At 39.3% G+C, this 15800-nt stretch overlaps 1 protein-coding gene across 1 annotated transcript in view; it reads left to right on the forward strand.

The window, feature by feature from the left end:
- The window catches only part of LOC139717749 (histone acetyltransferase KAT2A-like), a 50706-nt gene extending 35929 nt beyond the window's left edge, over positions 1 to 14777 (forward strand). Inside the window, exons 12-18 of the mRNA XM_071629255.1 lie at positions 336 to 462; positions 1485 to 1595; positions 4457 to 4600; positions 5410 to 5524; positions 7330 to 7430; positions 11844 to 11928; positions 13311 to 14777. Coding sequence (XP_071485356.1) covers positions 336 to 462; positions 1485 to 1595; positions 4457 to 4600; positions 5410 to 5524; positions 7330 to 7430; positions 11844 to 11928; positions 13311 to 13504 — 877 coding nt within the window. The 3' untranslated portion in view covers positions 13505 to 14777. The remainder of the gene's footprint in view (positions 1 to 335; positions 463 to 1484; positions 1596 to 4456; positions 4601 to 5409; positions 5525 to 7329; positions 7431 to 11843; positions 11929 to 13310) is intronic.
- Positions 14778 to 15800: the final 1023 nt, after the last annotated feature.

Genomic DNA, 15800 nt, shown 5'->3' on the forward strand with positions numbered 1-15800 from the left:
ATCAAATACAAGGCACACAAATGAAAACTCAGAGATACAGCGTGGCATGCATGTGAGTCTACGTGTAATCTTTACTTAAAAGAGATGTGTAAGTCAGTACTGTAGACTAAGACCAGATTTCATGAACTGCAGGTAAGTTTCCCATCTATTGCCTAAACGAGGCAACTAAAAATAGAATTATAAAATAAACAGTTGGTGTAACACACTTCGAGCATTGAGGAAAGCCGTGATATAATGACCTTTAGACTTCCGACATGAGGGTATGTATTGAGCAAGTTAACTGCTTCTTTCTGTATTTCTCTCTCTCTCCCTCTCCATCTGCCTCTTGTCATCAGGAAACACAAAACTCTGGCTTTAGTGAAAGAGAATCGGGTAATTGGTGGAATCTGCTTCCGAATGTTTCCTACCCAAGGCTTCACTGAAATTGTCTTCTGCGCTGTTACTTCTAATGAGCAGGTCAAGGTAAGCTGAGCTGTTTTATAGTTCTTCCCCACTCCAGTACCACTCAATCTGTGTTTGGTTTCAATTGTAAAAAAATCACCACATATGGAATGCAAAGTCCATGCTCTACAGTTTGCATAATTTACATGATTGCATGTAACTACATACTGTATATGGAATAGCCATTACCATCACTTCATCTTGAAGGAAAAAGATGCTGATATTTGAGCGTTGGAATTAAAACATTTGTTCAAGAGATAATTACGTTTGTTTATGTTTTCTGTATAAATGGGTTCATATGATGTAAAAACAAAGACTGGGATTGGGATTGAGAAAAATGTTTCTGTGTGGAAAATAGAAAAAGAGAAACAACTTGATAATTCAGTGAACTCTGTAAAAACCATGTAAACTCTGAAAAAAAAAGCACATAAAAACTTTCAAAAAACAAATGCAGCACTGAGCGGCACTGACATGTCACATAGTGATGTATGTGTGTTATCATGTGTTCGTAATGTGGAACAGCAACAATATAAGAAGGAAAATTTAGTCACTGTTTTATTCTGATAAATCTCTCTGACATTGTTTTGAACAATTAATTTCACCTCAAATACAAGTCAATGATGCTTGAAGAAGTAAATTGATATGTTTAGCTGATTTTGGTGATAGCTTGCAATAAGATTTTCTACTCATAAATGTACGGTATAGACTATGGTCAAGATCAAAGTTCATTGTACTTTTGTGAAAACACTATTTTCCATTGTAACCTCAGCTAGGAATGTCCAGTAGTGATGCATGTTGGTGGACAGGGTGCAAATACATTGATAATGATGCACAGGAATGTGATAGTGGTGAATGGATGGAGTTCAAGGTAAAATGCTTAAAGACAGGAATCTTGCTTAATGCCATCAGATCAAAGGGATGCTTGTGGATTATCATTTGCTGTGTTTGAATGGTACCCACTGCACTTTTGCCAGATTTTAGTATCCATCATTCTTTGGTTAGCTGATTAATTGCTGTGCTGTGTTTTCTTTGCTGTCTCACAGGGTTACGGTACACACCTGATGAATCATCTGAAAGACTATCACATCAAACATGGAATTCTCCACTTTCTCACCTTTGCTGATGAGTTTGCAATTGGCTACTTTAAGAAACAGGTGCCTATCATTGGCTGCATTTTACTTTATGTCAGTAGATTGGTAATAGTTCAGTTTGAACAGTTGGTTAGAGGTGATTTCAGAGGAGGCTTCACCAATCTTGACAGTTGTTGTGCCTCAGGGGGAGATGAAGCCTCAATATCAAAGAATTGTGTACACATCTTCTTCTATAGAACTAGAAGAGATATTAAAGCTAAATTAGCGCTATGAGTAAGCAGATTGAACTGCCCCCAAGTTAGCTATGTTCTCAGGCAACAGTCTGCAAGAATGCATGGGAAATGTGAACTTGCGATGCTCTGTTGAGACCCCCAGGTCTCTTATATGTAGATAATGTCGTACCTGAGGGAGGATGTTCATGACAAAATTGACGACGTATATTAGGTCCAACAGGAATGGTACTCCATTCCTGATTTTTTATTCTAAATTGCAAGATCACAATTGGCAGAAATCATCCACAATGGTTAGGAATGCAGACTTTTCATCCATTCCATATGAACATGTGGTCCATGAATCTTCTCAGGACTACGTAGAACACCATCTGATTTTTAGCACGAAGTACTTATCCAGTCCTACAGGTAAGTTATATTTTGTATAGATGTTTTCAATTACTCACAAGTAGGTTAGTTGTTTGTAGGGGCCCTGAAGAGAACGACACCTTCAGGTCACCTCAGGATGACTACATCAAGGATAAGGGTATTTAGCCCTGAAGAGAACGACACCTTCAGGTCACCTCAGGATGACTACATCAAGGATAAGGGTATTTAGCCCTGAAGAGAACGACACCTTCAGGTCACCTCAGGATGACTACATCAAGGATAAGGGCATTTAGCCCTGAAGAGAATGACACCTTCAGGCCACCTCAGGATGACTACATCAAGGATAAGGGTATTTAGCCCTGAAGAGAATGACACCTTCAGGTCACCTCAGGATGACTACATCAAGGATAAGGGTATTTAGCCCTGAAGAGAACGACACCTTCAGGTCACCTCAGGATGACTACATCAAGGATAAGGGTATTTAGCCCTGAAGAGAACGACACCTTCAGGTCACCTCAGGATGACTACATCAAGGATAAGGGCATTTAGCCCTGAAGAGAATGACACCTTCAGGTCACCTCAGGATGACTACATCAAGGATAAGGGTATTTAGCCCTGAAGAGAACGACACCTTCAGGTCACCACAGGATGACTACATCAAGGATAAGGGTATTTAGCCCTGAAGAGAATGACACCTTCAGGTCACCTCAGGATGACTACATCAAGGATAAGGGTATTTAGCCCTGAAGAGAATGACACCTTCAGGTCACCTCAGGATGACTACATCAAGGATAAGGGTATTTAGCCCTGAAGAGAACGACACCTTCAGGTCACCTCAGGATGACTACATCAAGGATAAGGGTATTTAGCCCTGAAGAGAATGACACCTTCAGGTCACCTCAGGATGACTACATCAAGGATAAGGGTATTTAGCCCTGAAGAGAATGACACCTTCAGGTCACCTCAGGATGACTACATCAAGGATAAGGGTATTTAGCCCTGAAGAGAATGACACCTTCAGGTCACCTCAGGATGACTACATCAAGGATAAGGGTATTTAGCCCTGAAGAGAATGACACCTTCAGGTCACCTCAGGATGACTACATCAAGGATAAGGGTATTTAGCCCTGAAGAGAATGACACCTTCAGGTCACCTCAGGATGACTACATCAAGGATAAGGGTATTTAGCCCTGAAGAGAATGACACCTTCAGGTCACCTCAGGATGACTACATCAAGGATAAGGGTATTTAGCCCTGAAGAGAATGACACCTTCAGGTCACCTCAGGATGACTACATCAAGGATAAGGGTATTTAGCCCTGAAGAGAATGACACCTTCAGGTCACCTCAGGATGACTACATCAAGGATAAGGGTATTTAGCCCTGAAGAGAATGACACCTTCAGGTCACCTCAGGATGACTACATCAAGGATAAGGGTATTTAGCCCTGAAGAGAATGACACCTTCAGGTCACCTCAGGATGACTACATCAAGGATAAGGGTATGTAGCCCTGAAGAGAATGACACCTTCAGGTCACCTCAGGATGACTACATCAAGGATAAGGGTATTTAGCCCTGAAGAGAACGACACCTTCAGGTCACCTCAGGATGACTACATCAAGGATAAGGGTATTTAGCCCTGAAGAGAACGACACCTTCAGGTCACCTCAGGATGACTACATCAAGGATAAGGGTATTTAGCCCTGAAGAGAACGACACCTTCAGGTCACCTCAGGATGACTACATCAAGGATAAGGGTATTTAGCCCCGAAGAGAATGACACCTTCAGGTCACCTCAGGATGACTACATCAAGGATAAGGGTATTTAGCCCTGAAGAGAACGACACCTTCAGGTCACCTCAGGATGACTACATCAAGGATAAGGGTATTTATTGATCTTGAGCCTCTGAGACTGCCACTTCCTGTATGGCTCTTGTTTTATGATCAAATATTTCTTTTTTAAAGCTCACCTGACCCAAAGTCTCAGGTGGGCTAAAAATGCAATCATTCATTGTCTGGCATCATTTTCTTTTTTTCACAATTTCAGCTTTTTCTGAAAAAAAAAATTGTTACAAATTATCACCAAACTTAGCAGGTAGCATTCCAGGGATAATAGCTGTGTGTCCTTGGCATCTTTATTTCATATGTAAAAGTCATTTCCAAACACTTATGCCAATTGAGTTAATTTGACATTGAAAAAAACGAGAATACAAAAATTTGATGGCTGCCATTTTCATTTAGGTACTTCATAATACATTGGCTTGTCATATTTTTTGTGTTAAGTTTCACTCATGAGAAAAATAACTTGATACATGTGATGTTTAGGGCTTCTCCAAGGACATCAAATTGGCCAAATCTAGCTATGCAGGCTACATCAAGGACTACGAGGGCGCCACACTGATGGGCTGTCAGCTCAATCCACGCATCCCCCACACAGAGTTCTCTCTCATCATCCACAAACAGAAGAAGGTATGTTTATACATCAGTGATTCATTACTTGACATTATCTGACTTACATGTTGTATATACATGTACGCACTTGCACAAAAGCTATCCTGTCTTAGACGTGTGTGAGGGTCCACACACTCACACGCATTTCACAGTGCGATAATCTTCAAAACTTGAAGCTGCACTCTACCTGGAAGAAGAAGAAGAAGAGTTGCTGTAGTCTGATGTTCCATAGTATTGATAGATCATGCAGATTTCCTCATTTCTCAAAGCTTCACAGTGAATAGAGTAGAGAAGGTATTACGTAAAGTCTAACATTTGTGATGACATGTAAAGCAGGTCACTTCAAGCTGAACCAATAATGTGTGTTGTCAGAACATCCTGATGTAAGGAAAAGATGCTGCAGCAGATGTAGATCTTGGAGCTCCCTTGAGTCTATCAATCACAGCCTGTGTGCAAAAAACAAAACAAAGAAAGACCCCATTTTCTGTGCCAGTGATATGGAAAATGCATTGAAAAGTAGCTGTTTACCTCTGATGCACAAGTAGCAGGTGTGAATTTTTAAAACCCTGCAGATTGTGTCTACATGACCAACAATGGTATCAGTCAAGCATTTCGTGTCACCAAAAAAGAAGCAGAGTAGTGCTAGACATACATCACACCTTGATGAACTAATTTATAGTGATTCTAGGAAATGAAACTGAAACATTTGTGAGGGAATCGTTTCTGTTTTGATGGTGGTGTGATGTTCTTAATAGAAGGTCACTGAAACATTTCTAGTGAGGCATAATGGTGTCACTGTCTGTGTCTTTATCATTGTGTTTGAACAGATTGTCAAGAAGCTGATAGAGAGAAAACAAGAGGAGGTGAGGAAGGTCTACCCAGGACTGACTTGTTTCAAGGAAGGAGTGCGACAGATTCCTCTGGAGAGTATTCCTGGACTAGGTCAGATTTCACACAATGGATTTCAACTAAATTATTTCTGTCAAGCTGTGACATGCACAAATGTTTAGATATGTTGAATAGGGTCAGTGCTTTACTCAGTAGTCACACTAATTCACAGTGACTACATTATATCTTCAGGTGAGAATCATAAGGGCATTATGTTGCCACTAAACCCAGCGTTCAAGGCAATTTAATGTCCTTCTCATTCTCAGCTGACGATACGTATAAGTGTCTTTATACCTGGTACTACTCAGTCGAAATCTCTGCCTACCAACTGAGTGACTGCAAAAGATAATATAAAGGCCTGTGTAGTTTGCCCTCCAATACTCCACTGAGCATCTGCCAATTGAAAGCAGTTAGATGCAGCTGTTTGTTTCAATAAGTATCTGAATTGAAATTATATAATACACATCTTATTTCATATTTTGTATTTTCGTCTGGGTCATTGTAGTTACAATTCACTGTGGAGAGATGGCTGATTTAAACTGAATGACCATATTCATGCAGTAGGAGGTATCTATATCCCACTGTGCTATTATTTACCTCTTTGATTAATGCAGATTTTAGTTTCAGTTTTTTGAGTGTCGTATGTAAAGTTACTTCAAACTTTCATTTTAAGTCATTTTGAGCTTAGTGTGGAAGTACAGAAATATGACATGTGTATGCACACTTGTATAAAAATACCTTGAGTCAGAACTTCTTTACAACTTCACTCATCAATCATACTTCTCTCATCATCTTTCTTGTGTGGGCTTGTGTGTTTTTTCTTCTCTTTTTTTTTCTTTTTTTTTTGGCGGGGGGGGGGGGGGAGGGGAGGGGAAGAGGGATATTAAACGGTTTCTCCTTATGAGGGACCCATGAATTTCAATCTAGGAAAGCCATCAATAGAGTACTGTCAGAGACAGGTATCCCTCAAAAACAAGCAAACAAAACAATCACTAGACATGCATACTTTCTACATGGGATATTCCTTTTCCTATTTGGGGTACTGTAATACAAGGAATGTTTGCGTGCATTGTGATTTCACGAATTTCATGAGAGCCAAGATTCGCAAATTTAAAATGCACGCAAAAGTTCTTGTCTACACTGTATGCATTGAATGTTACAGGCAACTTGCGAAGATTTCCTGCTGCGAAAATATTGTGTTTTACAGTATATCCCTGACGACACTCCATGCTGACAGTGACTGTACATTTCAGTCATGGCTTTCTAGACTTGCTTGTGTGATATCATTGTGACTTTTATCACTTGATATATCCTGGTTTTATGAGCTTAGCTCTTATTGGGCTTTGCTCACTGATTGATGGAGATGTGTGAGAACTAGTTAAGTGTCCAATAGATAGAGATAACCTAATTCCCATATTGTGTTACCATGGCCTCCTGGTTGGTCATGGGCAAGTTGCTACAGCTGAGTGGGCTGGCTAACTTGCAATTATTAAGAAGTCAAGTTTGAAGGAATTACATGTACATGTATCTGAATGCTGATGAAATAGCACAGCAGGTTACATCCTAGTACCAGGGCACACAAAGGGTTAATGGGTTAATAATGGAAGTGTTCATGGATTTAATTCAATTATTGTTATAGCATACATGTATATGCTTGCCAATCTTTAGCAACATCAGGTTGCTTAAATGAAATTGTCTGTTTAAGACTATATTGACGAATCTCTTTTTTATTACACTAAGACTTGTACAGTGTATGAATGTGTTTTGGATTTTTACTTGTACGCCTAAGATAAAAAGAAGTTCAGCTATATTATGTATCAGCTCAAATGGCATCTCAACTCTTCATTTTTTCACACCAGTGGAGGCAGGATGGCGTCCTGTGAGAGAAAAGCCCAAAGTTGCTCCATTGTCTGAAGAACAAGTCCAGACTTCATTCAAAACCATCCTCACAGCTGTAAAGGTCTGTTACCACCATTTCTTTGCTTCTTTACCATGATAGGGACTGCGTGCTAACTTTAATACATGTACAGTGTATACAAGATAAAGACAGTGTAAACACTAGATGAAATCATTAACACGAGATATGTTATACAGTGCACTCCCGTTGTAACGAACACGGCTATAGCAGAATTCTGATTTCAAAGAAGTAAAAACTCAGGCCGCAATATTAGCTACTCTATGTATTTTTATTGTTTAGCTGTTCAGTTACAGCAAAATTTATAACAAAAGAACACTGCCGGTCCCGAGGACTTCATTTTAACGGGAGTCCACTGTACCCAAATTAATTGCTGCTTAGATTGCAATTCGGCCGTCAGATGGTAAAACGGTCTAACTCGAAAATTTGACTTTTTGAGGTTAATTCACTTTCCGGGACATGTGAAGGTGCTCTTTCCAATGATGCTATCGAGAAAATCTCATCATGTCTTGTTTTAGAGATAATTTCCGCTATCTTGGTACTTTTTTGTATTTTTCCTTCAGATTTGATGGTAAAACAGTCTATCTTTGATTTAGCCCATTGTCGGTAATATCGTTTGGAGGTAAAACGAGCTATCTTTTACATAAACCATATTACCTTCTTAACTGAGATTTTTTAAATCATCGCTGTCAGATGGTAGAATGGTCTATCTTCGAGTTAGACCAGTTTACATAGTGTTTATGGTCTACAGTATCTAGAAGATAGACCATTTTACCATCTTATGATGTGTAGCGGGAGTGTATACATGTGCTGTGGTTAAACAGTCTATCTGCACAAAAATCTCATTTATTTTATAATTAAAACCCCAAATAAGCACAAAATTCTTCATTTATCAGAGTTTAATATGCTTCTTCTTGTCCCATAGCTAAAAATGCATTATACCCATCTCCTAAAAAAGCTCAAACCTCTAAACTTTAAAGTCATTTTTCTCAGAACAGCAATTTTCGAGATAGACCGTTTTACCATCTGACGGCCGAATTCTACAACTTTTGTGTGAAATGGTACTCTAGATTTTAATGGTCAATGCACAAAATTAAGTTTCATATCTGGACGTAAAATGGAGTTCTTTTTTTATGCCTCCGCCAACGAAGTGGCTGGAGGCATTATGTTTTCGGGTCGTCTGTCCGTCTGTCCCGTTTTGTGTTTGTCGATATCTCAAGAACCGTGTGGTGGTTTTACGTCAAACTTGGTATGAGGTTATATCCTGGGGGGATAATACTTTGTTTGGATTTTAGGGTCACGGGGTTGAAAGGTCACAGGTTATTTTGTGAAAAAAAGGTTGAAATTTCATGTTTTTCTCCATCTCGCAAATGGTTCAAGGTATCTTCATGGAACTTAGTATATATGCATGAACCGATGGGCAGTGATTATCTAGGGAAGTTAGGGGTCATAGGTCAAAGGTCAGGGGTCAAAGGTCAAGGTCAACTCCTCAAAATATCACTACTTTCCTTACATTTATGCAATGTCAGAAGGATTTTTTTTAACTTGATGTATGCATGTATTACCCAATATATATATTCTGTGGGAAGTTTCTTGTCAAAAGGTCAAAGGTCAAGTGAAAGTGTTAAATTGCACTTTTTCCTCCATATCTCGAAAGTAACTCAAGGTATCATCATGAAACTTACATATTTATGCATGTTCTACCTAACAGTGATTCTCTTTGGAACTGTGAGGTCAAAGGTCAAAGGCCAGGTTTAGATGATACTATTTTACCATTTGATACTGAAGTTATACTTTTTCTCAATACCTTGAAAATTACTTAATGCATAAACTTACAAAAGGGTCAAAAGTCAAGTAAAAATCATCAGTTCCCCAAATACCTACACTCTGATGTTTTAATCATTCATCCAATTGAACCTAGTTCTAGGAAAGTGAACATTCAGCACATTTGTGGCAAACCTGTCATTTTAATATTTTGCCAATTGTGTGAAACTGTCATCACACATTGTCAAGACATTGTACTATAGACCTATTAGGAGAACGATGCATTATGGCCGAGGCATACCAGTCGCCGTAGCGACATTTCTAGTTATTGTTTATCATTGTTATTATTATTATTATTATTATTATTATTATTATTATTATTATTATTATTATTATTATTATTATTAAAGGAACCAAAATTAAATCAATTCATCTGGACTTACTGTTTTACTTCCGAGAACGGTTTCAGGTCCGATCCTGGACGCTTCATCAGCTCGTCTGATTTGATGGCGGGAAGGCGTCGTTGCTAATCGGCGCAGACGCATTACCGACGTTATTGTTCGAAGTCAGTCGCTGAGGAATTCTCCGGATGACAGAGCTGTACACCCGGGAGAGGTTGTGTCGCAGTCCCCCACCCTTGTTGAGGGAGGGGTTTTCGGAGTTGACGTAGACGGCTTCCCGGACCCCCCTCTCAAACCACTGAGGCTCCTTATCTAAGATACGCACATCTTTGTCCTTGAAGTTATATATGTTTGAAGGTCTTCAGGTGGGAGAAGACGGCCGAATCGTTGCCCAATGTACCTGGTCTTCGATGTTGATATAAGCGCTTATGTAGCGGCTGCTTGGTTTCGCCAATATAGTTCTCTTGGCAACCCTCTCCTTGACACTGTATGGCGTAGACCACGTTGCTTCTCTTTTCCTTCGGTACCTTATCTTTTGGATGGACCAGTTTCTGTTTTAGTGTGTGAGCCGGTTTGAAATAGACAGGAATCCGGTAGCCCGAGAGAATTGGATTTTTTCAGAGAGTCCGCTGACGTAGGGCACCGAGACACCTATCCCCCGGCGCTGTTCTGTTGGACGTGTTTCCGTATCACGATGTTGACGTTTGCGTGGGTGGATCGCTTTCTCGATGCTCCAACCGTGGTAACCACACGCTCGAAGTGCTTCCCGGAGATGTTCTTGTTCTTTCTCCTCGGCCTCGTCAGTGGAAGAAATGTAGGACGCCTTGTGAAAGAGTGTTCGTACTACTCCCAATTTGTGAATGAGGGGGTGGTGTGAATCAAACAGAAGGTACTGATCTGTGTGAGTGGCTTTTCTGAAGACAGAGGTAAGGAGCGTCCCGTCGTCTTGGATGGTGATAAGACAATCTAGAAACGCTAGTTGCTTGTCTTTTGCTGTCTCAACTGTGAAATTAATACACGGGTCGCAGTTATTGATGTATGTGGGGGAGGCTTCTAGTTCTGAGGTCTTGATCTTAACCCAGGTGTCAGCCACATACCGAAACCAGTGAGAGGGTGATTGGCCTGCAAATGAATTCAGAACCCTCTCTTCGAAATCTTCCATGTATAGGTTGGTGAGGACTGGCGATGTGGGAGAGCCCATAGCACATCCATGCTTCTGTTTGTAGAAGGTGCCGTCAAAGGTGAAATAGGTTGTGGATAAGCAGAGTTCTAATAATTGACAAATTTGATTAGGATTGAGCTTGGTTCTTGAGTTGAGGCTAGAGTCTTGAACAAGGCGTGAGCGAACTGTTTCTATTGCCTTGTCAGGCGGCACGCTTGTGAAAAGAGCAGACACATCCAGGGAAACAATACATTCATCGTCTTCTACCTTGATGTCCCGCACCTTTTCGATGAAGTCTTTGGTGTTTATCACGTTACGCTCTGATGAGCTTACGAGGGGGCTGAGAATTGATGTGAGAAACTTGGCAATGTTATATGGGACACTGTTAATGCTACTCATAATAGGTCTCAGTGGCACTTTCTCCTTGTGGATTTTGGGAACAATAACGTCGGTAGTGCGTCTGCGCCAATTAGCAACGATGCCTTCCCGCCGTCAAATCAGACGAGCTGATGAAGCGTCCAGGATCGGACGTGAAACCGTTCTCGGAAGTAAAACAGTAAGTCCAGATGAACTGATTTAATTTTGGTTCCTTTATTGATCGTTACCTGGATGAATCACAACTTACACCATCTTATTATTATTATTATTATTATTATTATCATTGTCATCAACATCATCTTCATCATTACCATTACTTTCATTATTGTTTTCACTAGAACTTTTGCCTACTACTATGCTGGCAGAAGTAGTTTATACAGCAGTCTCAAAGTGTTAAGAACTTGTATGTGAATCAATATTCCCGGAACAACTGAGTGACAAATTTGCCTTCATAAAAATTAATGAAAAGCAACCAATAATGTCTGAGTAATAGCCATAATAAACAAATCATCTGTGGGCATACATACGTACTCGCGGACATATACAGTGTACATATGCATTCATGTGCGTGTGATTTTTTTTTTCCATTGCTATTACTCAGACAATGAATAGTCTGTGTTTATCAACATTGATGAAGGGAAATTTTCAATCAATTAGCATTAAAATCATTGGTTTGTGACAATTTCTTCATACCAACAAGTTCTAATAACAGTTTACAAACCAAAGAATTGATAATGGTTATTGCTTCAACAGAATCATAACAGCGCTTGGCCCTTCCTCAAGCCAGTAGAGAAGTCTGAAGCTCCAGACTACTATGAACATATCAAGTACCCAATGGGTGAGTCATTCAATACAGTATGTGCAGAATGGAGACCATTGCTGTCTGCTGAAGGCTAAACCCTATCAAGGCGAGGGGTGGCTGGAAGGCCCCCTTCGATGTGCACAGTTATACTAGGTATTTTGCCATTACCAGAAGCTAATGGCGTGATGTCTTATGACTTTTATTTTTCAACTCTCAAGCACCTTTGGATACCAAATTTGCTACACCCACGCACTCAGCTTCAAAATTAGGAATAGAGATGTGCATGCATGTCGGACCAAAGCTTGTGCAAAAACATTTATTCATGTACAGTTTCAATGCTTACTGTGCTTTCAATCAAATTTCATAAAAGCATGATTATTTTTGTCTTAGACTCAATATCATACAATGTACTTTCATGCTCAGAACAGTAGTGCCAATAAACTTTAGCAAAAAAATAGCGAAAAAATGTCAAAAAAACAAAGAAAATATGTAAGAAAGTACAAGTGATGAAATACTTCTAGAAATCAATATTTAATGGCACAATTTTTTTCAATTACAGTTGCAATGAACTATGAACCCCCACTACTTTTTCACTCCCGAAGTGGCACCAGAAAAAAAAAAAAATCATGGTTAAGCTTTTTTTTATGTGTCAGCTGAACAAACGCGGAAGTACAGCAGAAAACTGCATTGAAGGCCTTTTATTTTATTTTTTTTTTTTTACTTGTTCGCTGATGAAAGCGGAAAGTGGCACCAGAAATATAAACTACCCTCCACTTTTCAAAATGTGGTGCCAGGTGTGTACATGGTCATTTGTGCATGCATACTGTATGTTTGTTTAGGAAATAAAATACAAAATCGTTTCTGTTATTTTTAAGAATTTGCTCATCTTTTTTTTTTTTACATTGATGATGTACAGTGGAAGTGTGTAGTATATCTCTGTGTTTTGCTCTGATGTTTTATAAGGATGTTATTATAGGTCATTAATATGTCGTCCCTTGATTAATGCATGTATTTGGTGATATTAGTGTCACTGTATCTGCAAGAAGCACAGTATTCATGACTCGGTTCAATCCATTACAGTAAACTGTGCGCTTAGAACATCCATATTAAGCGCCTGTATTATATTATTACTGTTATTATCATTATTTTCATTAATACAACATACCTATGCCTAACCTCTGTAGATGTAGGAAGTCTATTCTAATGCATAATTCCAGAAGAAAGTCATGTTAAAAAATCTACAGGAAATGACCCCAGTCATTTGAGGCTCCAAAGGGATGGCACGTAATTTGTATGATTTAATGACTCTGTAGGATGTTTGTCATCAAGGGATTCAAATGTGAGTTCTCTTTGGCTTTTGAGACATTGACATCAATGTCAGTTATGTCAGAAAATCTTTCATCTGTGTTTTCTTTTAGACCTAAAGACAATGACAGAGCGGTTCAAAAGCAAATACTACAGTTCCAGAAAACTGTTCATTGCTGACATGCAGCGAATCTTCAGCAACTGCAGAGCCTACAATACTGCTGATACAGAGTATGTTCGCTGTGCCAACACTTTGGAACGCTTCTTTATGAACAAGATCAAGGAACTGGGTCTTGTGGACAAATGAGGAATTTATCTACTCCATGGTGCCGTCAGCTTTCAACTTCTTGGCCATGCTTTTACTGACCCGAATACATCAACAGAACAGTAGGTCATAGGGTTACACAATGTTGAGTACATAAGACTAGCATGTATGAGACAAATGAACAAGGCAAGTATGTGGCTAGAAATGTGTCATTATTTGTGACTTTGTCTTCTCTTGATGATGTCTCATGCACAAACTGACTTCACTGTGGGGGACAGCTGTGAGTAGCAGAATGAAACCAGTGTTTGTAGAGCTATATGGGATGAGATTGAAAGTGATATGGTTGTGCCTTGGACTAGAGTGCCTTGTGCAAGAAAGCTGTCATATTTTTCATATTGCTTTGTTTTGATGTAGGAGGAGTGGTTTAATTGATGCATGCTCAATATCTACATTTCAATAGGTCTTGTAGAATACTACAGCTCATGGGTTCAGAAAAAAAGTGCAATGGAAATCACATATTGCAGGATGGGTTTGGGAAACAAGTTATTCTCCTGTTTAAGCTCTTGCTATCCAATCACCCAACACAAAACCCTCACTTTGCCATTTGGGAATTACACTAAACCATGCATTATAGCTATGATACCATGTGATATCCATGGCAACTTGTACAAATGCCCTACAAGAAGAAGAGACATAGAAGTAGTCAAAGTGAATCTGTAGTCCCATAGTTGGGCAGATTCACAGGAACAAGCGTTATTGCAGGTATTCATTCTGCAAGGTAATCTGCAAGCTAGACCTACATATCAAATCACAATGCCTGTGACCTTATCAAAGCCCAGAAAAAGGCAGTACTGTTTGATATTGACATCAAGGTGTTTCGTTACACTATTCAAGTGAACAGTGTATAAAATGGGAAATCTAATGTAAACACATTTAGTTTCTTCTGTCTCAATCTGTCAAACACACACTAACACACACACACACACTCACATACGCACACACACGCTGTACACATGTACAGAATCGCATAGTGGGAGAGTATGTGAGGGGCACCTGGAAGGTGGAAGGTGATTCTCCACACATGTGCTGCATTGGGTAAGGGAAGAATGAGAGTGCTGGAAATGACACAAGCACAATGTCACCTTTCAGTGTATGAAATTTTCATTTCCCTACAAACATTTTATGCACAATGAAAAAGGTTCTTCACCATGCAATCAGGACACTTCAGTTTTTTGGATTGGATAAAAAATGATCATTCTTGTACGGAAAATGAAATCCATGTGATCTCTGGGTTCAGTTATCATTTTTAGATATTCATGAGGGACATTGCAGGAAATGGTTTTTCCAAAAATATACCCTGCATATTTTAAAGCAGGCTGTGGTTCTAATAATGCTGTGGAAATAAAGCTGTAAAACTGTTGTTATAATTATCAGTGCTGTTGCCCATAGGTTGTGTTGCACTGAATCATGATGACATCTCTTACCATTTGTGACATTAAACTGCCTCAAGTTTCATTTCACGAGAGAATATAACCTTGAAATGTTTAATAGCCGTTTTACACACAACCCCTCAAAAGGGAAGGTAGAGAGACTAAGATGGTTTGATATATAAAGTGCAATGTATCATTGCACACTACAGGGACTGTTATCAATTATGAAACACCTGAAGAGATCCTTGTCATTTGATTGGTTGTTTGACATTGATCATTCGGCCCATTTCACTCTGACGTCGTCATGCGTGCAATTTTGGCTCCATTTACTGTGCAAATTTGGATCCATACGATTTGCTCCATTGCACACTCGCTGAGAGCCCGGCACACTACGTGTATTAAACACTTGCGTTTGCAGTGTGTATATGTGACAGCACACTGGCGTAAAGCGCTCTGTGAGCACTCTTGCGATGTCGGATTCTCTCTTGTTTCTAAACTAATAAAACATCAAATGACAAGGATCTATTTAAGGCGTTATATAAAACAAATAATAAATGTTTTTCATTCATGCAATGGACACAATATTTCATTCGGTGAAAGATAAAATGTTTGATCCATTCAAGGAGGCTGTGCCTCATTGAATGGATCATTTCATCTTTCACCTTTGAAATACATGTATTCTTTCCATTGCACTCATAAACATTCATTATTAATTTGTATATCACATTATAATGGGTATTCCCTCAAGAGGTCTTTTGCATTGTTTGTATTGTCTTGGTGTGTACTGATGTCATTTTTTTTTTTTTTTGACAGAAAAGGATGAAATCAAACTGTCTTCTACTAGATGAAAGTCACCATTGCTCTTATTTGTCCTGTATGTTTCTTAAGAGCGTGTTTCTACAGGGGAC

This window comes from Diadema antillarum, unplaced genomic scaffold (assembly GCF_040938485.1).
Source record: "Diadema antillarum isolate AM-2024a unplaced genomic scaffold, OU_Dant_1.0 scf00000081, whole genome shotgun sequence".
NCBI lineage: Eukaryota > Metazoa > Echinodermata > Echinoidea > Diadematoida > Diadematidae > Diadema > Diadema antillarum.